The 25,977-nt window shown below is 40.5% G+C and overlaps 6 protein-coding genes across 17 annotated transcripts; 4 read left to right on the forward strand and 2 right to left on the reverse strand.

Moving 5' to 3' along the window:
• Positions 1-127: 127 nt before the first annotated feature.
• Positions 128-5,230, forward strand: LOC105282141 (protein FAN). Its single transcript, XM_026973283.1, has 15 exons — positions 128-529; positions 640-832; positions 905-1,090; positions 1,189-1,260; positions 1,352-1,560; positions 1,647-1,809; positions 1,995-2,149; positions 2,379-2,557; positions 2,639-2,770; positions 2,870-3,076; positions 3,165-3,438; positions 3,519-3,749; positions 3,896-3,984; positions 4,103-4,354; positions 4,440-5,230. Exons 1-15 carry the CDS (start codon positions 282-284, stop codon positions 4,535-4,537), a joined length of 2,688 nt encoding a protein of 895 aa, XP_026829084.1. The 5' UTR covers positions 128-281; the 3' UTR covers positions 4,538-5,230.
• Positions 4,900-13,654, reverse strand: LOC105282142 (mitochondrial uncoupling protein Bmcp). 9 transcript variants are annotated; one of them, XR_002193499.2, is made up of 9 exons: positions 8,767-8,916; positions 8,192-8,282; positions 7,955-8,102; positions 7,595-7,874; positions 7,279-7,397; positions 7,053-7,189; positions 6,794-6,976; positions 6,345-6,405; positions 6,184-6,264 (listed from the first exon to the last, which is right to left on the reverse strand). XR_002193499.2 is itself a non-coding variant. In XM_011343903.2 (8 exons), the coding sequence occupies exons 2-8, from the start codon at positions 8,262-8,264 to the stop codon at positions 5,944-5,946; spliced, it is 897 nt and encodes a 298-aa protein (XP_011342205.1). In that variant the 5' UTR covers positions 8,265-8,282; positions 13,578-13,654; the 3' UTR covers positions 4,900-5,943. The 9 variants fall into 9 exon arrangements, 7 of the variants coding, with proteins under 7 accessions (XP_011342205.1, XP_011342207.2, XP_011342203.1 ...); XM_011343903.2 differs by lacking the exons at positions 6,794-6,976; positions 7,053-7,189; positions 8,767-8,916 and adding exons at positions 4,900-6,069; positions 13,578-13,654 and having other exon boundaries at positions 6,175-6,264; XM_011343905.3 differs by lacking the exons at positions 6,794-6,976; positions 7,053-7,189 and adding an exon at positions 4,900-6,069 and having other exon boundaries at positions 6,175-6,264.
• On the forward strand, positions 8,875-10,035 carry LOC105282143 (probable prefoldin subunit 4). Its single transcript, XM_011343906.2, has 4 exons — positions 8,875-9,045; positions 9,139-9,243; positions 9,354-9,470; positions 9,678-10,035. The coding sequence occupies exons 1-4, from the start codon at positions 9,007-9,009 to the stop codon at positions 9,828-9,830; spliced, it is 414 nt and encodes a 137-aa protein (XP_011342208.1). The 5' UTR covers positions 8,875-9,006; the 3' UTR covers positions 9,831-10,035.
• LOC105282144 (SET and MYND domain-containing protein 4) lies at positions 10,134-13,828 on the forward strand. 3 transcript variants are annotated; one of them, XM_011343907.3, is made up of 5 exons: positions 10,134-11,269; positions 11,350-12,007; positions 12,092-12,378; positions 12,455-12,738; positions 12,807-13,486. In XM_011343907.3, the coding sequence occupies exons 1-5, from the start codon at positions 11,083-11,085 to the stop codon at positions 13,299-13,301; spliced, it is 1,911 nt and encodes a 636-aa protein (XP_011342209.1). In that variant the 5' UTR covers positions 10,134-11,082; the 3' UTR covers positions 13,302-13,486. The 3 variants fall into 3 exon arrangements, with proteins under 3 accessions (XP_011342209.1, XP_026829087.1, XP_026829086.1); XM_026973286.1 differs by adding an exon at positions 13,608-13,828 and having other exon boundaries at positions 11,127-12,007; positions 12,807-13,287; XM_026973285.1 differs by having other exon boundaries at positions 11,127-12,007.
• A 123-nt stretch (positions 13,829-13,951) lies between these two features.
• LOC105282146 (HBS1-like protein) lies at positions 13,952-19,239 on the forward strand. Of its 2 annotated transcripts, XM_011343909.3 has the most exons (10): positions 13,952-14,154; positions 14,400-14,465; positions 14,546-14,845; positions 14,944-14,985; positions 16,507-17,050; positions 17,128-17,357; positions 17,461-17,656; positions 17,738-17,943; positions 18,053-18,465; positions 19,111-19,239. In XM_011343909.3, exons 1-10 carry the CDS (start codon positions 14,112-14,114, stop codon positions 19,171-19,173), a joined length of 2,103 nt encoding a protein of 700 aa, XP_011342211.1. In that variant the 5' UTR covers positions 13,952-14,111; the 3' UTR covers positions 19,174-19,239. The 2 variants fall into 2 exon arrangements, with proteins under 2 accessions (XP_011342211.1, XP_011342212.1); XM_011343910.3 differs by lacking the exon at positions 19,111-19,239 and having other exon boundaries at positions 13,953-14,154; positions 18,053-18,681.
• Positions 19,240-19,322: 83 nt separating this feature from the next.
• Positions 19,323-20,537, reverse strand: LOC105282147 (selenoprotein K). Its single transcript, XM_011343911.3, has 4 exons — positions 20,242-20,537; positions 20,075-20,159; positions 19,876-19,950; positions 19,323-19,788 (listed from the first exon to the last, which is right to left on the reverse strand). Exons 1-4 carry the CDS (start codon positions 20,258-20,260, stop codon positions 19,692-19,694), a joined length of 276 nt encoding a protein of 91 aa, XP_011342213.1. The 5' UTR covers positions 20,261-20,537; the 3' UTR covers positions 19,323-19,691.
• Between the last annotated feature and the right edge of the window lie 5,440 nt (positions 20,538-25,977).

The following is a 25,977-nucleotide window of genomic DNA, read 5'->3' on the forward strand; positions in this document are numbered from 1 at the left end:
AGAGGATTGTTCGTGCAGTGGACACGAATTCTTCAATTTTCACGCGAACGCAACAGTGAGACAGAGCTACCAACTTCAGTTAAATGCGTCACGCATGCGCAGGCTCTCGCAACTGTCACCGTGCGTACTAGCATCAGCTGAGGGTGACGTTCGGTCAGAACAATTGAACGATCACCTGCACGAGCCGCGAGTGAAACCTGCTTATCAGCATATCCTGTCTATTAATAGAGTGTGACGTATTATTACAAAATTTGATATATGCATTATTTACTTGTACGACGATGGAGAAGGAAAGGTTCACGATGCTCCTCTTGGAACCGGGGGAGATATTTTTTGAGGATTACAGCGTACAGATGAGGAGGTTAGACGCTCCCCTAGCCGAGGAGAGGAGGTGGATGGATGGAAGGTTGAAATTATGCTCCAAGTCTTTGGTGTTTGTAAATAAAGACATCAACCAACCGCTCATCAAGATTCAGCTGAAGGAGACCACGTCCGTCGAGCAGTGTACATCGAACAGCGACGTGACGGAGTAAGTCCGCGTCGAGTACGACCAGGTTTAATTTATCCCCGAAAATGTCCACGATTTCTGCTGAAGTTCTGTGTTCATTTCTTTTTTTTCTACGTTGAACATTGTTGCAGCAACGTGTTGTCGGTGAGGTGCAAGCAGTACGTGGAGATGCTGGAGAAAAATATACTGGCGCCGTACCGATTCGTACACCAGAACACTGTGTTCCACTTCTGCTTCAATTACGGGAAGGTGGAGGACTGCCTTCCGCAGATCCTGCAGTTGCACAGAGCGGCGAGTTTAGTAACGGCGCAGCAAAACGCCATGGTAATGTCCCCTCGAGCTCAGTCTCCGAAGAATCGCCATGAAAGCGTCTTGACAATGTCTTTCATTTTGAAGATTATGGCTATCGTGCACTCCAGACAGTCGCGTGTATCCTTTGACACCTCGTGGCTGGAGGATTTGTATGAGCAAGTGGTCTTGGAAACGCAAGGGAACAAGGTACTGCCGCTTGTAATTAATCCAGGAAGAATACTACTGACCACCTCGAGGATTTACTTTCAACCTTACAATAACATGGATCAGGTAATTGTAGCAAAAACTTTTATAGTTTTTATATAAATAATATATTAATAAATATAAAAATTATTACACGTTACTTGACACAGCGTTTCCATTTTTAGCATCCCGTTCTCAAGATTCAATTAAAAGATGTACGAAGTATTATAAAGAGGAGATTCCTGCTACGACAAGTGGTAAATACTGCGTGATCCAATGCCTCGTTATACTATATTATTCAACTAATGGAATGGAAAAGATACACGAATAATAATTTATCCCCCGCAGGGTCTCGAAATTAAGTGGCTGCGACAAGCTGAGAATAAAATCGAATATTTGTTTCTGTCGTTTCAAAATCAGGAGGGCAGGGACACGCTGTACGAAAGTCTGCTTAAGCAGTCCGCCGTCTCCCTGGAAACCGTACCGCAAAATCAGATGACGATGAGATGGCAGAATGGATACTTGTCGAATTACGATTACATCTTGTACGTAAACAGGTAATTGTCATTATTAATTATTTATTATCGACGAAAAAAATATATATATATCGGAGAGAAGGAAGATCGATCTTGCGTTATTTCAGCTTGGCGGATAGAACTTTCCACGACCTGACGCAATATCCAGTGTTGCCTTGGATCATACAAGATTACGCATCCGCGACGCTAGATTTGAGCGACATCAAAGTTTATAGAGATCTCTCGAAGCCTATCGGTGCATTGAATCCTACTCGTCTGGAAAGGCTCAGAGTACGTGCCTTACGTGTGAATTTATTTATCTGCCAATCTCTATTCCTTGAGATAAATATAAGTAAAAGTTTAGAAAATAAATATTAATTATAGATATAACAAATAAATATTTTACTTTGAATTTATGTTTCATCATTTTTTACAAAGTATATTCAGGGTCAATATTTGTTTTTCTGTCGTTGCAGGAACGATATTTGGAAATGTCTGACCCAAAGTTCTTGTACGGTTCTCATTACAGTGCGCCGGGTTTTGTATTGTTCTATCTAGTACGAAAGTACCCTCAGTACATGCTCTGCCTGCAGAACGGAAGATTTGATCATCCGGACAGAATGTTCAACAGGTATGTATCGTATCTTCTTGCTACTGTAACGACACTGCGATGCATGAGACAAAAGCAATTGCAATTGTAATTTAACGAATAAATTAGACGCTTATTTATTTTATCGCGTGAGAGAAAGCAAGATATAAGACATGACTTTAAGTATCGTAAAAAAAGTACATAATACCTCTGTCAAATGTGCAGAAACAATTTTATGTTTCACTTTTACCAACAAAAAACCACCTAACAGTATAGCTGACGTGTGGAAAAATGTATTGGTGAACATGTCTGACTTTAAAGAACTGATACCGGAGTTTTATGATACGAGCAACGCCGGCGATTTTCTGGTAAATAGTTACGGCATCGATTTTGGCTACCGACACGACGGTACAAAAATAGGCGACGTACTACTTCCTCCCTGGGCGAAAGGTAACGGGAAACATTTAATTTTTCATTCTGCATCGTCGATACGTTCGCCAGCAAATAATAATTATTTTTAATACATTTTAGGGCCATCCGATTTCGTACAGCAATTAAGGAACGCTTTGGAGAGCGATTACGTTTCTCAAAATCTTCATCATTGGATCGACTTGATTTTTGGATGCAAGCAGAGGGGGATCGAAGCTAAGAAGGCTGACAACGGTAAGTGGAATTCGATGTTTCATATATAATATGAGTAAATCAGGCTGAAATACATGAAATAATACAACAATTAGGGGTAATTATACACTTTCATTGCAGTATTCTTCCATTTATGCTACGAAGGCGCGGTAGACTTGGACACTATACGAGACGTAAACGACAGACTTGGGCTCGAGGTGCAGATCATGGAGTTCGGTCAGATACCGAAGCAAGTCTTCACTCTACCTCACCCGAAGCGCTCGGCGTCGGTCTTAAATTTATTGCACAGCGAGACGTTGTTAGCGTCGCCGGAAACGACGACATCGAGTACGTCTCGTCCATGTATATCTGCACGCGTGACGCGTATAACGTGACTCGCGCATAATCGAGTAATTAACGTCTTCAATTTCCCCAGATGCCGCACGTGCGGGAAAGTCATTCAGCTTCACGGAAGTGGCTGCGTTCCAGGCGCACAAGGACTGCGTCAGCAGCGTCACGCCGAAAAACACAACGACCAGCAACGAAATCATATCGGTGGGACAGGACGGCACGCTGAAATTGTACAGCATAAGCGAGAAGAAGTTGACGCGAAGCGTCACGCTATCCTCTCTCCCGCTCTCCTCTTGCATCTCGTATTACACACCGTCGCAGCGTAACATCCTCGTGGCAGGATCGTGGGACAATACTCTGTAAATATTCCGGAGCGGCTTGCGGATCGCGCCGATCCTTAAACGCGCGGGATAACAAAAGCGCGAATGTTTTTTTTCAGCATATTTTACGATATCGAGTTCGGTAGGGTAATCGACGTGCTGCAGGGACACGAGGACGCGGTGTCGTGTCTAGCGTGGAGTCCCAATCACCAGGTCATCGTGTCCGGATCGTGGGACTGTACCGCGAAGGTCTGGCACGGGTATACCTCCGGGTCGAAAGTTAAGCCCGCGGAGTGCTTCATAGCGCAGCTCGATCACGATTCCAAAGTGACTTGCATCAACATATCAAGGTAGATCGCAGGAAAGATGAGAACTTGTATTACTCTCTCTCTAAAAAAAAATGAAAGTAATTTCCAGCAACAAAGTACACGATTGTGGCTGTTATTCACGTTTCGTGTCTATGAATTGAATTAATTGTCTCGTGCTGCAATTGCAGGGATGACACCATGCTGGTGTCCGGCACAGAGGACGGCGAACTGTGTCTGTGGAGGATGGACAATTATAACTTGCAATCTACCATCAAGAGTAAGTAGGAAAGCGAGTTTAGTGTATCGAAATAATCGTTATCATTATTTTACATTACATTTATGAGCATAAAAAAAAGGTAAAGATACTCCTGATTGAGATACTTTCGCGTTTAAAGGCCACGCGTGCAGGATAAATGCAATAATGTTCGACGAACAATGCAGCAGCGTGATCTCGTGTGCGGAGGACAAAGTATTAAGCGTGATCGACGTGCGGACAAGCACGCAGATATATTCCGTCGGTTTAGAGAGCGAGCCGTTAACGTTTACGTGGATGGGGACATTTTTGCTAATAGGCGATAACGACGGAAATCTGAACGTGTGGAATCACCAGGGAGCTATGTTCGTCTCGAAAATACGCTGTCACGATGGTAGATATATATGTTATAAAATATTATTAGATGTTTCCGAAGCAGTGGTTCGCTGTCTCTTCACTGATGACACGTGTTCTTTCAGGGCCGCTTTGCGCTTTAGTCGTAGCTGCCGATAATAATTTCGTAGTGACGGGCGGAAAGGATAGAAAAGTCATCGTGTGGGAATGCCACGATCAATGACACAGTATTACGAAATATGATCGTCATTAATGTATAAAGGGAATTTTATCTGAAGGAAAGAAAAAGATACTGAAGGCCTAGCATGTTTTGTAAAATAATAATGCCGTTCATTTGTTACACGGTAGGATATCGGAGAACGTGTACATAGTATAAATATCGGGTCCTAATTTGTATCGCAAATTTCTCAATTGCAAAAATGCGCGTTATTTAAATTCGGGAAAAGCGAAAACAGAATTTCCAATTAAAAAATTATTTTTTACACATTTCTTTTCTTTCTCTGCTTTAACATGTGTGCTTTCCATCTTAAATGTAAAAAGATATGATCTCTCTAATGTTTCTTTGGTAAAACGCAAACTTTGTTACATATAATTTATTTAATATATTGTATACGTACATAATGATATGTAATGTTACATTCCGCTCCTCTTACGCGAAGTATATCTAGGCTATGCCAGTCAGTCTTCCTATCTTAACGAGAAGGTAAATGATTTCGTGTTGTGATAAACTATCATTATGTAATATCATTATGTTTAGCGTATTTATCAGCTCGTCAGCGATCATGGTAATTATTTGCAATTAAAAGTGAAATTAAATATTAAATATACCACAGGCATTTGTACTATTACATACAAATATACACACATATATTTATTTTAGAGGATAGAGAATGGAGGAATAAAGTTAGCATTTCTATCACGTTGCTTCACTTAATCATAAGAGTAACAAAATTTTTTTAAATTACATATCAAAACTTTCGCGGAATTTGAGCTGGCCATTTCAATTTATAACTAACGTCACAAAATTAATAATAACAAATTGAATTTTGGACCGTGTATTTGGCATCCATTTTTTTCAGAAGAATCTCTTAAAATGACTAGCACATGTATCAGAAGTATGACAATAAATGCTACGTAAAAATACTGGAAGTAAAATGATTCAACATCATGTGGATAACAATGACTAGTATTGTACAAGATATTGCGTTAAATCCAAGCAGGAACCTTCGACTACAATAGTTCTTTTTTTTATGCATGGACGTCGTAACGCTTCGAAGTAATAAGTAACGGAGGCTGAGTCTACAACAAGATCTGAGAGAAGGAAAGAGAGTTTCACGCCATTTTCTACATAATAACGTCGGTTAAAACTATTCGTCAAGTTTGTACCTTAGGAAGCTCTTAGACTTTTCCGAGTTTACTTTCTTGCTTCTTTATAGTTACGTCGGTTGAAAGATATCTCAGTTTCCCTATACATTACAATAACGTCACCTAATGTCATTCTCTCACGTTCAACAAATTACACACAACCGAGATTGCAACGCTAAATCCGTTATAATGTACATTAAAACATGTGTCCAGATCTCATTTTTAATAAAGAATTTGAATATTTATCGTACATCTACCGATGCATCACGAGTAGTTCAGCTGCTTCAACTGCTCGTAGGTGATAAAAAATATAATATTCCACGGCCCCATCCTAAACCAGGTCGGCACGAAGCCTTTGTAAAGGGCTAGAATTCCTTCATATTTAATCGTCTGTATGAAACATAAAGATTACTCTTGTTACAGTTAAACGAGCTAGGAAATGAGGCATCTACGTACAGACATTAAAAATTAACATTAACAATTAAAGCTTCGTACCTGCAGCAAACAGTCTATACTGCCACTGTAAATGTGTGTCGGGAGTGTATTACCAGCAATATGTACTCTTCTCTGATTCATCAGCCGTGTCTAAAAGAAGAAGAGACAGTAAACACAAAGAAAGAGATTAATTGCGTCGCACGCATTTTTAAAACGTTTAGTCAACTTACGCGTATGACGTCTATGGGCGTTGAGGCTACAGCACTTCCCATACTAGCTATAAAACTTGACCTAAAAACATAACATCGTGTTCAAGTACACCGTGCGACACGAAAAGTCTTATCTTAAACTAAACCTCACTCACTGTAAAAAAAAACACTTTTATGTTATGAATTTTTAATTATTTGGATTTTCGATTTGATTTTTTAATATTTCGTTTTTAAGTTAATCGTGATTCTGGGGCAGAACTAACCCTTATCCAGGCACGGAAAAAGAACGTGAATTTCGATAAAGCAGCAAACAACACCGAGCTTCCAGGAAAACGAACGGAAGCGGAAGCGCACGGATCAGTCGAATTTGGTCTGCAGTGAGAACAGAAAGTAGAAAGTTACGTGACGTCAATCAATTAAATAGAAATTACGCAGAAATTCGCAAAGCCCTAAGACGCATAAATGCTAACCGAAAAGCCCCTGCGGAGTAGATTAACATTGTAACGATCATCTTTGGATGACGTTTGGTCATAAGAGAATTCTTGTACTAAACACAGAGTGCTGAACACAGCTTCCGTGTCAAGCCGCTCTGGTCGTCTCAAAATCCGTCTATCGCGTATGTCCATACGCGACACGTGACAATGTCAAAGGACCTGGAAATAAAATGTTTCAATTTTAGGAGAATCTTACCTCCTTTCCTGCGATAGCGCGCAATATACGGGAGCGTACTTCACAAGAGTCGCGCATACTCTCTAAATTAGAACTTTATAGACAAACTGACGGTGCTTTGTTAGAGGGAACGGGCCTTGGTTACCCGGATAAGGGTTAATCGACAACGATATTTCTTCCTTTGACAATCGACAAATCTGGAGGTATATCTCAATCATTTTCACTCTGGTCAATGTATGAAATATTTTCTACAAAGTACCTGCATCCACTGATAAAGACAACTTACACGAAATGATTACTAACGCTGTCTCCCAATACGCTCATACATTTACTCTTGGTATAATCGTATATAGGTAACTCGACAGCCGCGATAACGGCCGCTCGTTGAGCAGTCGGCCCAACACCCTACGTCAAGAGAAAAATCAAACAATATATTTCTCCTAGATACTTTCACGTGACAATCGAGTGCCGCTCGTCGCGCGTCGTGAAACGTTCTCGCAACCGCGGCCAACGAAACGGCGTTAATACGCTCGATTGTGCAGAGAAAATTATTAATACAGTCAATTCTCTTGTAACAAAGTGATATAAAAAATATTCATTACCCTCCAGAGCCCACGCACGCCCTCGTGCCTGTACACATCCTGGAAGCACGTGAACAACGACATGTTCATCTCGGAGCCAGTGACTTGCATGCGAACCTTTATCACGTCAGTAGGATTGGCAATCGCACTCGATACCGCTCCGGCTAACGCCGCGCAAACGACATTTATCGTAACTAAGTCGCCAGTTGCCCACGTGTCGGTCACAGCCTTTTTCAGAGAGTAATAAGTCCCGAACTTTATCGTCCCGTACGTCGCCTGCCGCAAAATGGCAGAACTGATCCTGAACAGTAGGAAACGCCAAATTTTTCACACGAATTTTGCGTAGGGAATTTATCTGATTTTCAGTTAATCCCGACTTACCCGGAATATAATCCTTTTATTCCTTCATTCTTAGATATTTGTAGTAGAGCATCGGTCATGCCAGAGTACCTTAAACGAGCGAGTTTCTGATCATACTTCTGACCCTGCACTTGCAAACGCGTTTTCGTAGTGTCTAGAGGAAAGGTACCTGCGGAGAAAAAAAAGAGTGAATTAATTATTGAAACTGTATTTTTATTATAACGCAAGAAATTACTATTTTTTAATTTATTTACTTACACAATTCCGCAACGATTGAAGCTAAGCCACCATACACAAAAGGTCTCCAATCTTTCCAATTTCTCTCTCCCATCACCAGTTCTGATCTATCCTAGACGTAATTATGACGTAATTATGACGCAGGTTTACTAATAATAAAATACGAACGAAACGGCTAAATTACGAGAGAATCACGTGTACAAAATGTTAGAAAATATTATACCGCATATATATTAGGTTAGTTTCTCCCTTTTTTTTACATTCTATGAAACACATAACGTTCATGCGGTTTCGACAATTAATTTGCGAAATATCGTAATCTCGGACGATAATTATATATTTAACTGTCAATTCGAGGATAAATTCTCTAGATTAAAAATAAAAACGTTATACCGTGCTCACCGAGGATCCTTGTGAAATAACTTGAGAATAGCTCGGGATCAATTGCGTGAAAAGTAAATGCGATACGCGCGAAAGAATTTTGAACAATGTACGTTCAACAGGCACAAATCGCATTTACGATCAGCAGTCATAGATCCTGCAGAAATTAAATAAAAACTTTCGAAACCGAATACACGCCACCGTGCAATTTATACCTGGCAACTCGAGCGGATCTGCGGGTGCGAAATGTCACGTGGTATAAGGACCGATTCGCATGGAGGCTTTGGGCGGTACTCGCAGTGCATTCTTATAACGAGAATGAACGAGAAGCCGAGGAGGAAGAACGGAACCGCCATTGCATTCCAGTTGCCTTTCGAACCTAACCTAACGCCCGGTTTAAACAATTGTTTCGATACATGCAGCGACTGCAAAATTGATAAAAAAATAATACGGATATGCCCGGCGGAAAAAGTAACCAAACCGGATTCCAACCGGTAAAGTGACAACGCGAAATTATATTTTAAATGTTAATCAAGTGAATATTGCTTCGCACGCTCGTGATCTAATTCTACCTCGCGATGTTGCAGGACTCCGATGTTCACGTTACGTTTGAGGATCAACAGAAGATTAACAAGTTCGCGAAGCAAAATGCCAAGCTGAACGATTACAAGGAGGAGCTTAAGACCAAGCAGGTAATTTTCCATTGAGAGAAGGCTCGTCAGATTTGAGACCGCTATGTTTACCTTATTTGGTCATACGAAAATTTTTACGTAGGCAACAAATGCGTGTTTGTAATTTGCAGAACGAGTTGAAGAACTTGGAGGATGCTTTCGACGAATTGGTCCTGATGGATGACGATGTGAAAGTGCCGTACTTCATCGGGGAAATCTTCGTTCATCAGAGTCTCGAAACCACACAGGTGATCAAATAATTAAATTAAATAATTAAATGTATGCACAAGCACAATAATGTTTCGCGTCACTCGCAACAAGAGTCTTTGATACCGTAATTGACAAAGGAAGATTCATACTCTGCTTTGGTTTTTTTTCTAATTTTTGGTACAACTCTTGCTTAGTTTTATCAGAAAATTACTATTGGCAACCAATGTTAATTGTTTCATTCTTAGAACTGCCTGGAGGACGCTAAAACTAAGAAAAAGGCGGAGATCACGAATCTGGAAAGCAAATATAAAAACTTGAAGACCCTCATGACCGGATTGAAGACACAATTGTACGCGAGGTTTGGTGACCACATAAATTTGGAATCGGAAGAGGAATAGCCTTTCTATTCAGTAATGCATTTATTATTATTATTATTATTTATCGATTTTATTCTTTAAATTATGTTTAACGTACAAAAATAAATAAAAGCATATGCTTCTATATTTTTCATCTACTTTTTAATTCCTGTTAAGAAATATTATATTTAATGTTTGACAAAATAGGATTTTATTAGTAAATATAACAAATAAAAACTTGCAAAAGTAATTCTAGAAATATTTATTTATTTTTATTTAAAAGCTACTTGACGGAAATATAATGCGACAATGGGAAAGAGAAAGCGTTCGATTTTAAATCCATATTAGGATCTATTTTGTTAATCACGTTTGCTATTTTTGAGCCAATTTGTCGATTTATATTAAAAATAGCTTCTACCGAAATGTTGACTAGCAAGCTATAATTAAAACTAATTAACTAAATTTATCAGTGGAACTAAGCCTGAAAAGATTAAGTAACACGGGCTAAATTTTACTTGGTACGGAGCGGAAATTTGGATATCTGCCAATTTGCCCTGATTAGCGGTACAAAAATGATCGAAAACGCATTCAAGAGCCTTTGTGACTTGAATTGTATATTCTAAAAATAGAACTTTGTAAAAAATATTTTTGCAACAATTAAACGTCGTATGTTTAATTATATGATTATTTTACACGCGCGTGTATATTATTAGTGTAAATAAAATTTTTCAATAGTTGTTGCAGCTTTAATCGCGTCAATGGTATTTGTAAATGTGCTATCTACAAATATGCAACAAGCTCTGAATTTAATCATTTAAATTTCTCAATTATAAACTCTACGAAAATTATAAATTACGCAAAATATGCAACTGTATGTACAACTATGCAACAATACTGCATCTACGATGCGATACACCGCGTAGAAATCTTTCGTTTCACTTTCAGCCGGTTGTCCACACAGATAGAATGAATGCTTAACTAATTTCTACTCGGCATAGTCTTTTTCTGTCATTTGGCTTGAGGTAAATTTAGTTCACCTACCGGTTTCAATGTTCTCAGTACATCTCCCGCCGCGGCTTGCTCAGTTGCTATCTAAGGACAACTTTCAGCACTTACAAAGTAATTGCCGTAACGCTTGCATGAGTCATCGTCCTTTAATATTTTTATAATAATCAGACGGTAAATGTAAGATAAGAAAAGGATAAAAAAAAGAGAGAGGGGAGAAGAGCCAGAAATTTATCTGATATTTCCAAGAGTGCGATTAAGCTCATTAAGGATTATTTATACGTACGAGATGGAGATAGCGAAGGAGCTCGTGCTGACTCTCAAGCAGAATAACAAGTCGCACGTTGGATACGGATTGCAAAAGGAATGCGAGGCCCTTGTCGGACACATTTTACAGAACATGGTCAGATCGCAGATGCCGTCGCTGCACGCCGTAACAAAGAACGAAGAGGACTCCGTAAGGTACAGGGAGGAAGGTACGCGCTTACTCTTTTTTTTCCCGCGGACATCGATGCGGTACATTTTTTTTTTATTTCTAACGAATGGAAAATCTCAGGTAACCAGCACTTCGTAATGGGCGACGATCTGGAAGCTATCGAGTGCTACACGCTGAGCCTGGCGTATGCCGACAGCGATGAACTCGTGGCACACGCGCACGCGAACCGATCCGCCGCCCTGTACAGGAAGCAGCTGTACAAGGAGTGCCTCATCGACATCGACGCGGCGTTGGACCACGGATATCCGAAGGAGAAGCGGAAGAACCTGAAGGAGCGGGGTGATAGGGCGATAGTGGAAATAAAGAAACTGTTGCAGGTGGATTCGGAGAACGCCGACACTCGCGGAGTCGTGGAGAGACTGTGTCCAGGCGACGATGCCGAGGAGCTTCCGTCTGCCACGGAGTCGGGAATCACCGACCGCATTGAAAACGGGGAGACGATCGAGGGAAGTGCTCCGAGGAAGCAGGGCGCAACGGCCAAAGAAAATTACCTCCATTACGCGGCAAGAGTTCCGCCGCGGAAACCAAGGTACCTGCAGAACGACGATTTCTCCAAGTTAAGGTACGGTCCGAGCGAGGAGGTTCCTGCCGCCAGCGACGGCCTGGCGGTGGCCTTCTCGGAGAGGTACGGCAGACACTACGTCGCGACGCGGGAGTTCAAGCCCGGCGACATAGTCAGCCTCGAGGACCCGTACGTGCACGTGATCTACGAGGAACGGTGAGAGATTGGCCCGTGCTGCCATTATATTTTTTACCGGCGCGCCAAGTAATTCCGTATTTTCGTTCTTCTTCTTTGCCGCAGGTATTACACGCATTGCCACCACTGTCTGTCCAGAAGCTACAACCTGATCCCGTGCCCGGAGTGCCCGATAGCCCAATACTGCTCGGAGGAGTGCAGGAGGCTGGCGTGGGACGCGTGCCACCAGACGGAATGCCCGATTCTCAAGCTGCTGAGCAACCTGCTCAACGTGGACAAGGATAAGATAAGGATGATCTCGAAGATCATCCGACTGCTGATTGTCGTCACGGCGAACGGCACCAGGATCCAAGAGCTGCAGGAAGATATGAGGGTCGCGGAATCGAATCCAGGTATCCAATCCACGTGACGTTCGCTTGACGAATAGAATTATCTATGATCATCCCTGTTTTTTCTCTCTCGCTGCAGACAACAGGACAGCAGGATTCACGGACACGGGTATACTGGACAGTTTCAGCGTGCGTTCCGCGCTAAGCCTGGCGACTAACATGACCACGAGGCCGCTGATCGGAATCAGCGCGTTCGCCTGCATCTCGGCCCTCGCGGTGATCCTCTTGGCCACGCAGACGAGCTTTTTCCCGAAAACGTACAAGCTCGACGACCTGAAGGACATCAGCGGGTTCGCCGAGCTGAAATTCTGCGCCAGCGTAATGTTCCGTGCCTGCGTGATGATGTCCTCCAACTGCTTCTCAGTGAGTACGCTGCGCATCGTCACTCTCGATACTTCAAAGCTTCATCGCTGGGCATTGTTTACACGCAGATACAGCAGGAACCAGGAATTGTATCGGGTTCCGGCCTCTACGTGGCTCACAGCCTGTACAATCATTCTTGCGCGCCAAACACCTTCCGACACTTTGAGGGACTCACCATGATCACGCGCGCTCTGACGCCCATACGCCCCGGTGACCAGGTATTCACGAGCTACGGCGGCGTGTACGCTCACATGGCTCGGTCTGAAAGGAAGCAGAAGATACTGCAGGATTACTTCCTCGACTGCGACTGTCCAGCTTGCGAGAACGACTGGCCAATGTACAACCAAGTGTTACGGGATCACGTTGGCTCCGTCTCGAAGAACAAGCAGCTCGTGGAAAGGCTGAAGCCCTTCAGAGAAAGATTACTCGCGAATATGTACGATATCGAGGCGGTGAAAGCCGTCCTTGATATACTGTACATGGAGGTCGCTAAACACCCGTGCGAGGAGATACTGCACGCGGAGCAATACTTGAAGAGCTATTATTTGGGTAAATTTAAATGAATATTATGACGCTTCGTACGCTAAAGCGCAGCTTTTATACCAACGTCGCTCTGCTTACTGCTTCTCGCTACGAATGGCTTGTTGCTTATACCAGTCCCTTGATTAATATTTCTAATGTAACACATGTAATCTCGAGCATTGCTTCATTTCTTGTTATTTTCAATAAAATAATCTCTGCAGCGTCACTGATGATTTTTTACAACCGTTTACTTCCCGCTTTAATAATTGGTCTGTCGCTAAAATGCTAAAATATTTAATGATTATAAGAGAACTTACGTTTATACAAGGAGCTTTCTTGGATTTCAGATCCGTAAACCATCACGTATAGTAAGACCAGGATTGTTTGAAATATTATTTTTTCCTGCAGGACATTGTGCACCAAGAACATTATAGCGAATTACAAGTGGAAAGTGTCTTTTATACGTCTTAAAATTAATAAAATTAATAATATCTTGCAACACAATTTTATTCATGTATTCACGTGTGTAATTCTGAATATAACCTTAAAAAATCCAATAAAAGAAAAATAAGAAATTTATCACGTGTGTTTTTGGACATGTCGGTAATGTCGATCACATTTTTAGGGTTATTAGTTTCATCGAAATGATGGCGCTCTCGCGTCGGACTCCGGCTCTCGACAGTAGTGACTCAAATGACTCCGGAAAGAGTGCCACGGGATCATTCACATGGTGTTTGCTGCGGTCATGCATAATCGGCCGTGATCGACCGCGATTTGCAATCCGATTGTGCATACATGGAATTCTGTAAATAATTTATTAGCATTGCAAAATTTCACGTCACGCATTCAACATGTCACGGCATCGAGACGTTCGCTGCATGAATTATTCGGACGGTAGGTGCCCACACATCTGTCATAACCGCACATAACCGTTGTAAATTTCTGTCTCGCTAAATCCTCCTCTTTCTCTTATTATTGATATTTATTTATTTATCGTTTTTTATAACTTCTCGACGCAGCTCTGAATTGAGTTTCCTTCTTTTGCGACCGTGTCTTTAGTCATGTAGTTAACTAGGCTCGTGTTACATTATATATTATCGTGTAACCGTTTCTCCATGTCCCACAATGTATTTTCGCAGAATACGATGGCTACGATGACGTTTACGGACATTCAGTGGAGGATGATTACTGCGTGTCACCTAGCGGTACGCCTTTTTATTCCTACAAGCTGTTTCCACTTTGATTTGTAACATAAAACATAATTGTGTCGTAATTCTATTTACAGCGGAGCAATTCCTGTTTGATCGGAGCAAGCAACAGAATATCGCTTCGTTCATCACCGAGCCAGACATATTGGAGGACAACGAGGATGTTGATGAGCCTTCAGCATCGCTCAGTGAAGATAAATGTAATCTTTCTGAATTGGAAAAAGCAAAGCTGTTATCTTGCATGGACACAATCAGAAATGTCATAGGTGATACCGTGCCCGAGTCCAAGCTGAAGGAGAAGATTATTTCGTCAGGCTTCAATGCGGACGTGGCGCTCGATGCCATTCTAAAGGAATCTTCACCAAAAAATGCTATTAGTATGTTTTATATTGTGACTAGTAGATCGACACCAGAAATTCTCTTATGCCATTCTATCAATTACAATATCCATTGCGTTGTGTTCGCATATTTTTAGATTCAGCAGCGAATAAGGAACGAGGATTGGAGCGGCATCCAGGTATGCACCTCAGAATATATTATCATCTAATAATTATATTTAACTTATCGTGATAATTATTATTATTGTATTAATAATAATAATAATAATATATAACTTGAATATTACATGTCATGAGACGATTTAATAACTTCGCGCTTTTCTTCTCTTTCATGTTTCATGTGCTGCATTGGACTTCATCGGTAAGGTAAGATGTTTCAATTGGCAAATCTAGCACACCAACGTTCACAATACCCAAACTTTCTTTCAAAAAAGAGCACGCTCCGCCCAAAGATCCCGCTTCCGCTACGCCAAGTAACTTAAATGGATCGAGAGACGCGAAAGATTCTTCCACATTTCTCTCGTCGTTAAGCGGACTCATTTCGCATCACGCGAATTCCGCAAGAATAATACCTTCGCGGAGTAACGCGGACGCGCGATCTTTCGGCTCGTTAGCCGCCCTGACCACGCATCATTTGCAAAAATCGAGCGCGGCTAACGATGTGAAGCCTCGCGAAAAATTGCCATCGTCGAACGCAGCGCAGTTCGTCATCCCAAAATTATCGATTAAGAAAAATAACAGCGAGGAGAGTGCGAGCACGCGATTACCGAAGTTCCGCGACAGCGGGAGCAGGCAGCCCGCAAATAGCAATGACAAATCTCCGGCTGACTCGCTTCAAGCGGATTTCTCGAATTTGCGCATTTTGCCAAACAGCGCCAAGCTCGAAGGACCATCTCCGAGTGTAATAAATATTGCGAATCAGATTCACGCTCCGTCGCCCGACAATTGGGTGGTCGATCTGAGCGTTGCCTTAAAGGAAGCGGAACTCCTGACGCGTAGCACTTGCAACGGTGATTCGGCTGCCTCGAAAAACAAACTTGATCACGAGATACCCAGTCTGGAAATACGTATCGACGACGGGAGCGATAGATCGCTGGATCTATTGCCCGTTACCTTAAATCTATGCGCCCTGCGGCTTGCTAAACTTCCATACGCGAGGCAGGAAGTTTCGGCGTTCGCGCGGACTCTATGTAGAAAATGGAAAACGAGGAGACCGATCCTCAAGGCTCTCGTGCCGCGTCACGACAAGATCAAACGCTTCGACTTTTCTACTCCGTATGCTCGAAACACAAGTCGATCCCAATAATACTTCTAAGAGTTAGATAAGTAAATCGATATTAAATAATAACGACGATGTAGATAGATATACATATGTAAACGTAACGTGCAAATACGTGATGCTAATTTTTAAAAACACGTCAAGTACAGCGGAGCCGTTTGCGTAATCCGTATTGTTAAAAGTCACATTTTAGTTTTGAGTTTTAATTTTTAGTTTACCTTTTTTTAGTTTTACTATGATAACTATCTACATTTTTTTAGATTATATTTTATTTTTATTATATAATCGTTATATAAGAAAGTTTACATTTATATACACGCAATTTTCGTTAAACGAGCGAACATGGAAAATTATTAATTTTACATCTCCTCTCACGAGACCGTCGCGAGAACGTAGCTGAAAGTGAAAATTATCACAATAGGTAACAAATTATCGTCCAAGCCTGCATTGCAAGTCGCTACACCCATCAAAGTCGTGTCCACTGGAACGAAGCCCGTGGTAAAGGGTTTCGACTTGAGCGGTGTCGAGAACGCGGAATTACTGAGTCCGCGTTGCCAGAGCCCGTCCTCCAATCGGAACAGTCCCGAGGTCAAGCGCAAGGAGAACATCGTGCAGAAGGAGAGAAAAGCAATCTCCTCGAAGACAAACAGCCCGAGGTGCCAGTCACCCATATCGGGCCACGTGACGCCGGACCTGGACTCGAAAGCTAAATCCAACGCGTCCAACGAGGAGAAGATGGACGCCCAGGCTATATACAAGAGTAAACGGGGCGACAGCAAGGAACAGCTGCACTTGGTTGTGGTGGGACACGTCGACGCCGGGAAGAGCACGTTGCTCGGACGACTGCTCTGCGACCTGGGCCAGGTGCCGCAGAGACTGATTCACAAGTACCAGCAGGAGAGCAAGAAAATAGGAAAGCAGTCGTTCGCGTACGCCTGGGTGCTCGACGAGACCGGTGAAGAGAGGTGACCATTAATTCATCATCCTTTCAGGAAGAATCATTGCGGCAGGAGGCGTCTCACGTATGAAATATCTTTGATAGAGAGCGAGGCATCACGATGGACATAGGCCACTCCAAGTTCGAAACGGACACCAAGTCCATCACCCTCCTCGACGCACCTGGCCACAAGGACTTCATCCCGAACATGATAACCGGCGCCACGCAGGCGGACGTGGCTCTGCTGGTGGTGGACGCGACCAGGGGCGAATTCGAGACTGGATTCGACAGCGGTGGGCAGACGCGCGAGCACGCGTTGCTGCTGCGTTCCTTAGGTAACCCGTCTTCCTTGAAATAATCACAGATGCTTGAGAGTATGAGATGCTAAGGCTTTCGCTACTTCAAACTCGTGTACTACCTTGAATTGAACTCCTTCAGGAGTATCGCAACTGGCAGTGGTCGTAAACAAGCTGGACACCGTGGACTGGTCCAAGGACAGATTCAACGAGATAGTTGACAAGATGAGCGTGTTCCTGAAACAAGCCGGCTTCAAGGATACCGTCACCTTTGTACCTTGCAGCGGTCTGTCCGGCGAGAACATCGTGACGAAGCCGAAGGAGCAACTGTCTAACTGGTAAAAACTTAATACCGCGACCTAGCTGGTGACGTCTCTATTTTGTTTCGCGCGTAATACATTTATCCCTCGACTTTGCAGGTATACTGGACCGACTCTAGTCAGCGTGATCGATAACTTCAAGTGTCCGGAGCGACCTGTAAACAAGCCATTCCGTTTCTCGGTCAACGATATATTCAAGGGCACCGGGTCCGGCTTCTGCGTGTCGGGCCACGTTGAAACGGGTATGGTGTCCCTGGGCGACAAAGTTCTGATATTGCCGCAAAACGAGATCGCAGTTGTCAAGGGTAAGCCGAGCTTCCATTAATTCTACGACGATAAATATGCAAGAAATGCATTTTTTTATCCAAGTATTCTCAACAACGCTCATGTTAAACATTTAAATGTGTGCTCCAGGTCTCCAGACGGACGAGGTCTCGATGACGAGCGTGTTCGCCGGCGATCACGTCGCGCTGACACTAGCGGGAATCGAGCAACAGAACGTGAGCATCGGCGACATAATCTGCAACCCGCAGAGCCCGGCGCCGGTGACGACGTGCTTTCAAGCGCACGTGGTCGTGTTCGCGATCGCGAAACCGATCACGAAGGGGCTTCCAGTGGTGATGCACCAACAGTCCCTGGTACAGCCGGCGGTAATTACGAAATTGGTGGCGCAGCTACATCGCAGCACCGGCGACGTGATGAAGAAGAAGCCGCGCTGTTTACCGAAGAATTCCAGCGCGATCATCGAGGTCGTGACGCAAAATCCAGTCTGCATGGAGCTGTACAAGGATATTAAGCAGTTGGGCAGAGTTATGTTGCGATTAGAAGGCACCACCATCGCAGCCGGCTTGATCACCAAGATCTTGTAAGCGTAAGAAGGGATTTTCCGATCGTGTACAGAGTCTCGAACATAGAATCTTTGCGCGTACTAGAGGAGAGATCGTAAAAGTGTCTACATCTACGTATACAACGCAAACGTATTTATACATCACACAAGATCACATGCGGAACCTCTTTTTTATTGGTTGCTACTCTATTTAGTATATATATATATACAGGGTGTCCCGGGTTTTAACCGACAAACTGCGGGAGCATATTCTACTAGTGGAAATAAGAAAAAATTCTTATATCGAGTTTGCTTAGAAATGCTTTATTACAAAGTTATAAACCAATATTGAAAAGAAATACGAGATAAGTAACAACGGAACATAGTGTAGAATTTGCAAGGTCGAAGATGTTATGTTGATGTCTAGCTTGTATCGATGTGCAAGGACATTTTGAAATGCGTCACTAAATCATTGCGTAGATAATTTTTATTTTTGTGAAAAAATCCGTTGTTACTTATCTCATATTTCTTTTCAATATTGGTTTATAACTTTGTAATAAAGCATTTCTAAGCAAACTCGACATAATAATTTTTTCTTATTTCCACTAGTAGAATATGCTCCCGCAGTTTGTCGGTTAAAACCCGGGACACCCTGTATAGTGAAAAAGATTACTCATTTTTTTTCCCCCGGTCGATTTACATTCTGTAATATATTTGTAATTGTTTGTAATGTATAATTGTTAGGCTGATAAAAATAAAGGTACAATTATTTTCATCAATGCTCCCACAATTTTCAATTGTACAAGATTTTTAATTGCCTAATACTTGAACATACTATAACGGTAAAAAAGCGTTAGATTAGGTTAAATTTTAATATTTTAATATTATCTTACACATGTGTAACTTACATTTTACGACATCGTATATAAAATCGTGGAAAAAAATCATAAAATATATATATATCATAGAATTTATAGAACTTTTTTTTCTTAATAAGGCAGAATTATTGCGGAACAATTCTGGCCTTATCAGCTAACGTAGAGTGTCGATACTTATTTACAACAAAAGATACTGCTTGAACTGAACACGAATATAATTATACATTTAATTATATTCAATCATACTGTTATATTAGTGTTGCACATATCAATTCCAATTAGCTTCAGCCGCTTTCCTCATACGTATCCTACTATACCTTAAATAAATATCCTTTCTTTTGTAACTTTCTCATCTTGAACAACTGCTGCAGCCCCCGAAGAATGGAATGTCAACATCGTGTCCCCTATTTGGTCTACCGAGTCTACGCGTCGGGGGACGTGGCGGTCTATGTAGCAAGCAACAACGAAATTATTACTCGCTTGATAAATATAAGCTGCAAAAGGCTGACGAGCATCTCGAGAGGATACTTTACCCAGAACCTGGCCGGTAATCCCTCGTGTATTGACTTCCTGCTCTGTTCATGTTGGGATTGATCAATGTCTGGAAACTGCATCCGACATGCGCAAAAGAAAACGCAGTGTTACTAATTGGCGATAAAGTTGACGAATTCAATGCTCAAAATGTCGCACAATGCTGGATTGTTATTGCCACGCGCGATTATGGACACTTACAACATGATGACCATGTAGATCAGTCCTGTGAAGAGTCCGAAGACTCTCCTCAGTCCCCATGGTGTGGACTTGACCACGTTACCGTCTGCAAGCAAATGATTTCGCGTAGAAATTGGATAATTTAATGACAAGAATTGACTGACAAATTTATGTGAGGTTATGTTTACCGTCCGTTACATAAACCATGTCTGAGGCAACGCTTCACGCAGCCGTCTTGAAATGGATCAGAATGGATTCTGCGTTTATACTTCTAACCTGTCAGCTCGCTCGTAATGTGTGCAAGTACGGCTGTTATCGTAAATTGATGCGGACGTCAAGTGACTGACATTAGACGTCAAGCAAAGTGACGTTCGATGATGTTGCAAAAGCGATACACGGAGTCGAGCGAAAAACAAGTCTCCAAGAAGTAAGACAGAAAATCGCTCTGTCTCACACAGCTGTCTCACGCGTTACTGCTCGAAAGTGCGCCTGCGCGGCCGACATGTGTACTCTCTGCATGTACTGGCGTATCATTTCGCGGAAAATCATTAATTATTGAGAGTTCTGGCTCCCTTTTTAATAGTTCTAGAGTTCCTGATAGGTTAAACACGTAGTTCTGGCCATTAAAGCGAAAAAATCGCAAAGTGAGACGCCAACTTCACGCAGCGTCTCACTTTGTCCTGCGACAGTTTCCGCCGTAATTCCGGCTAGATTTTAAAAGATCTACAGTTCTACATGAGTTATAGAAAGAGTTGTAGCGAAAAATTTTTTTCCTCTTTTTGTAATTATTAAAGCTCAAAAATGTTTAAGGGAATGACGGCTGGTTCATTTCAGAGAGTTCTGTGCTTTAGGAAATATTTCTCGCGTAGTTCTGAACATATATTTAACCATTTTCCAAAGAGTTCTGAATGCAAACAATAACAATTATTTAATAAACAATTTTTATCTTCCGAGAAAGACGGATATACGGAGATATGGGTGAGACGCTGGTCGATTTTCGAGAGTTCTGTTTATTCTAAAACAGTTCTCGAATAGTTCGGGACACGTACGATGCCTTTCCCCCACTACCGCCAATATACGAGATTTACGCTAGGAGCATGCGGACGGTGGAAGGAAAGTGGCGCTGCTGAGACCAGCGTTCGGCAGCTCGGTCGTCGAGCGTCGGCGGTAGTGGGGGAAAGATTGAAACAATTGTTTGTACTGCTATCGCACTCCACTTCTAAGGTTAGAGTCTAAACGCGAGAGTCAAGATCAGCTATTCGCGGATGTATATGCATATGCATTGGTATATGTGAAAAGCGGCTTGTTATTATTCAGAGTCTTATATATTAATCATTTTATTATATTAAGTATTCAAATATATTAACAAAATGTACGACCAAAATAAATTGATAAAAATATTGACAACACCAGAATATCAGTGCGTAGATGTTAATGGAAAATGTTTTCCACCCTCAAATATTATGTACTCAAAAATAAGTGAGAAAATGAAGCAGCTAGATTCGTATATAAGCCCGAAACATGTATATACAATAGTAAACACAAATAGACGCGGTATACATACTTCCATGCTACAAGCATTTGGAATAAGCGAAAATATTCAAAATATTTCTCGAAATGAAACAGTAAACACAAGTTTTGAATATTCACCAAAATATCAAAATAAAGTATGCGATAATAAGAATTTCCAACTCATTATTTCTGAAAATAATTGGAATGACATAAAGCCTGTTGTAAAACAATACAATAACCGTCGATATCTCAAATTAAAATCTGGTGAATGGTATAATATATTTGCTGCGAAGTTATGGGAACAAGAAAAACTTCCTTGTGCATTTACATTCAAAAATGCAACCGCCTTTCCAAGTGTTAATGCCAAATGTTACGTACGATTTAACGCACTATGTAAAGAATGTAATGCAACATTAATAGGTAAAATGTTTAAAAAACCGTACGATGGACAAGATGCAATATTTGATTGCGTTTTACGTGGATTTAACAACCAAATTATTCACATCAAAAAAAGACAATTAAAAGGTTCTCTTCGGCAAAAAATAGCTGGCCATTTAATAGAAGCTAAAAAACAAGCAACAATTTGGCCTACTGAAGAGGCAAATAGAATAATGCAATTTGGTGATCAAAATCCACCAATCTTGTTCTCGTCCGATGTGTTACGTAATAAAGCCAAGCAAAACGAATTGGATAATCGTTTAGGTATTGCAGACTGTAACGCAATAGGAAATTTGCAAATATATAAATATACTAAAAGACCCGGTTCAATACATGGAATAGGTTTAGATCCATTTTATGTAATGTATTGGTCTAAAGAGCAAATGACATTATATAAAATAATGAATCGTTCAAAAAATGCATTTTTACTATGGACGCTACAGGTAGTCTAACAAAAAAATTACCAATGCCTGATGGAACAAAATCTGCCCATCTATTTCTTTATCAGTGCGTAATCGTTCCGGAAAATAAACCTGGTATTCCAGTTTTCCAAATGATTTCCTCGAAACAAGATGCATGCCTTTTAACTTATTTTTTACTGGGAATTCGGAGAGCGGGTGGTACAGTGCCGCCTGTTGTAGTAACAGATTTTAGTCGAGCAATATTAGTCGCTTTAGCACGCGCGTTTGCAGATTGTGCTGATCTCAAACATTATTTACAATGTTGTTTCGACATTGCTATAAAAAATAAAGAAGTGGCTGTGCCAGCTTCATACTTAAGACTGGATGTTAGCCATGTCATCAAAATTGTTAGCGATTGGGAATGTTTACGACATTTACCAAATAAAGTACGCCAATTTTATTTGAGATGCATTGCTCAAGCGTACAAAATGCAATCTTTCGATGAATTACATTCTTTTTTAAGATCTGTTTTGGTTGTAGCTTTAAGCGAAGACGTTGGTTGCATCGATGGCATTTCTGTTCCAGCTGAGATGTGCTTACAATCTGCAAATAATTGCATTAAAGGTGTGCATGTTGAAGACTGTAATTCTAAAGATATAATAGAATTAAATGATTTTAGTTGCGAAGAAGACACCCCGTTATCTTGGCGCAAATGGAGCGATGATTTGTATGCCACAGCTAACACTTTAGCATTACGATCAAATAATGGAAATATAGTCAACGCATTTTATAATCCTACAGCTGCTAAAAAGCTTAAAACCTTAATTCAAGATTTACCGCTGTGGACGGGTATAATGCGTCCGTATTTTAAATGTGGCACGGAAGTATCGACATCTTCTTCAGTCGAATCACTTTTCGCCGAATATAAGACACGACTCTTCAAAGGATGTATTCCGATGAGAGTCGATAAATTTGTAGCCAGTCATCTCGATTATCTCGACGGTCGATTACGTCTAGATTATGCTGCAAATGCATTTTCTACACAGCAGGAATGCAAAACATCCGCGAAAGATAATAAGATGGACATGCATGAATCTGACAATGAGCAATATTCCGATTTTTCAATGCCTTTCCAATGTAATTTGCAATTTAATTCGACACCGATATCCAACAATGATAATTCCATTGCAAACAGCTCACATTTAAAGTCTCTTGCAGATAGTTCTTGCGACATTGAAACTATAAAATCATCACCATGCTCCATTTCTGATACATTAAATCCATTAAATTTTCAAGAAAAGGGGATGGGTTTAATAAATAAAAATAACAAAAAATGTAACGACATAAAAAAGAAATCATATCTGGATAAATGTCCCGAATGGGACAGTATCGAATCAGTAAATGCTGTTTTTATTCCAGTAATGAAAAACGGTAATTTATGTCAGCCAGTTAAATTACAAGGCAAAACTATAATGATACGCAATACGTGTGCTTTCGACGCCCTCTTACATATAAGTGCACATATGATAGGTGTGGATGCACAATATAAACAAGTTATACATGATACGGATGATCGCTTGATGCAGTTAGCATCAAAAATCGTATCTGGTGGTAAAATAACGAAAAACGAATACACCGAAAGAGCATATATTCTGACAAATTTATCATTATTTCAAGAATGTAAATATAACAGACGTTTCCACTCGTTAGACGCTATGTGTAACGCGGCCCATTTAGCCGAGTATACTTTCGTCTCTTTCCCCAGTCTTCACAGAAAGAAAACATGTACAAATTGTAAGTATTCGAATGAAAAAAGTTACACGGCTATTAGCATTAACGTTGATATAGTATTGAATCAAGGGTTTCAGCATATACAAGATGTCATTGAAGACATAATTAGACACAATAAAACGTCAAAACAAACTTGCATTCAATGTTATAATTTATGTGACATTACAGAAACATATGGTCCGCACATTATAATAGACACAAGTATTTTGAGTGACAAAAACTACTTAAAAAATACAAAATTAGAAACTAAAACCTACAACTGAGAACATATACCAAAAACTATCACGATAAATGGTAATAAATATGTACTCCGAGGAGTTGTTAATTATATAAACAATGCACGTCATTACACGGCATTATTATGTACAGGTGTTTCGTGGTACGAATACGACGACTTAAAATTAAAGAGAACGCAAGTATCTCCAAAATTTATGATAGTGCCACATGTACTAATGTACATAAAAATAAAGTAAAAAACAGCAATCAAATTTTTATCATAGTTATGTCATGATGTCATTTAGTCATGATTTTATCATACTTAGTTACAAATATGTAAGTTACAAAATTTTGTCCCACTATATAATCATTAAATATAATTTCTATTACTATTTTAACCCATATAATTTAATGGTTTCACAGCTACAAGGTTCTCCCATTTACATGTGTTTCATTATATCTATCTATGTATGTCTATATATATGTATGTATATATAGACATACATGTGTGTGTGTGTGTGTGTGTGTGTGTTATTATTTACTACAATTATATTATTTACTACAATAATTAATTAAAATTAACCCGGATGCATTATACAAAGCTTCCTTCTAATTAATATTTAAAATATTTGTTTCACGAATTAGACTAACGCGTTCATTACATTTAGCGTTCTCTTGATACAAATGAAAAGAAATAAATAACAAAAATTTTATGCAAACACATAAAACCAAAAAAATTAAAAAAAACAAAACCCAAAAAAGCAAAAAATAAAAAACAAAATACTAGAAAGGAACCAAAATCTCGTCACGTCCACGCCGTTGGTTCTGGGTCACGCAAAGAACGAGACAAAATATGGATATACTATATCTAACACATATGTAACACATAAAACTATATGAACAACATCTTATAACCAAGAAAAGTATTAAGTACGTACAGAACTGCACGAAAGGTATCGTTTTATGCACAGCACTCTCGAAAATCGACCAGCGTCTCACTGGTAAAGTCGAAAACGTTCACTTTTCGGGCGAAATAATTTCTTAAAAAATTTTCTCATCGTTGTTTCTATCAAAACTCTGTGGAAAGGCATTGTACATGTCCCGAAATATACGAGAACTGTTTTAGAATAAGTAGAACTCTCGAAAATCGACCAGCGTCTCACTGGTAAAGTCGAAAACGTTCACTCGTCGGGCGAAAAAATTTTCTCACAGGTGTTCCTATCAGAACTGTTTGGAAAGGCATTGTACATGTCCCAAAATTTACGAGAACTGTTTTAGAATAAGCAGAACTCTCGAAAATCGACCAGCGTCTCACTGGTAAAGTCGAAAACGTTCACTCTTCGGGCGAAATAATTTTTTAAAAAATTTTCTCATCGTTGTTCCTATCAGAACTCTTTGGAAAGGCATTGTACATGTCCCGAAATAGAGTGTTCTGCTCCAGCTCTTTTATGAATTTCTTAATTTGTAAGTGTATGGGAATATAAATAATATTTTGTAATAATAGTATAATATATATATATATATATATATATAATTTTAGAATATAAAATGATATTTTATATTGTA

This window comes from Ooceraea biroi, chromosome 10 (genome assembly GCF_003672135.1).
Source record: "Ooceraea biroi isolate clonal line C1 chromosome 10, Obir_v5.4, whole genome shotgun sequence".
NCBI classification, from domain to species: Eukaryota; Metazoa; Arthropoda; class Insecta; order Hymenoptera; family Formicidae; genus Ooceraea; species Ooceraea biroi.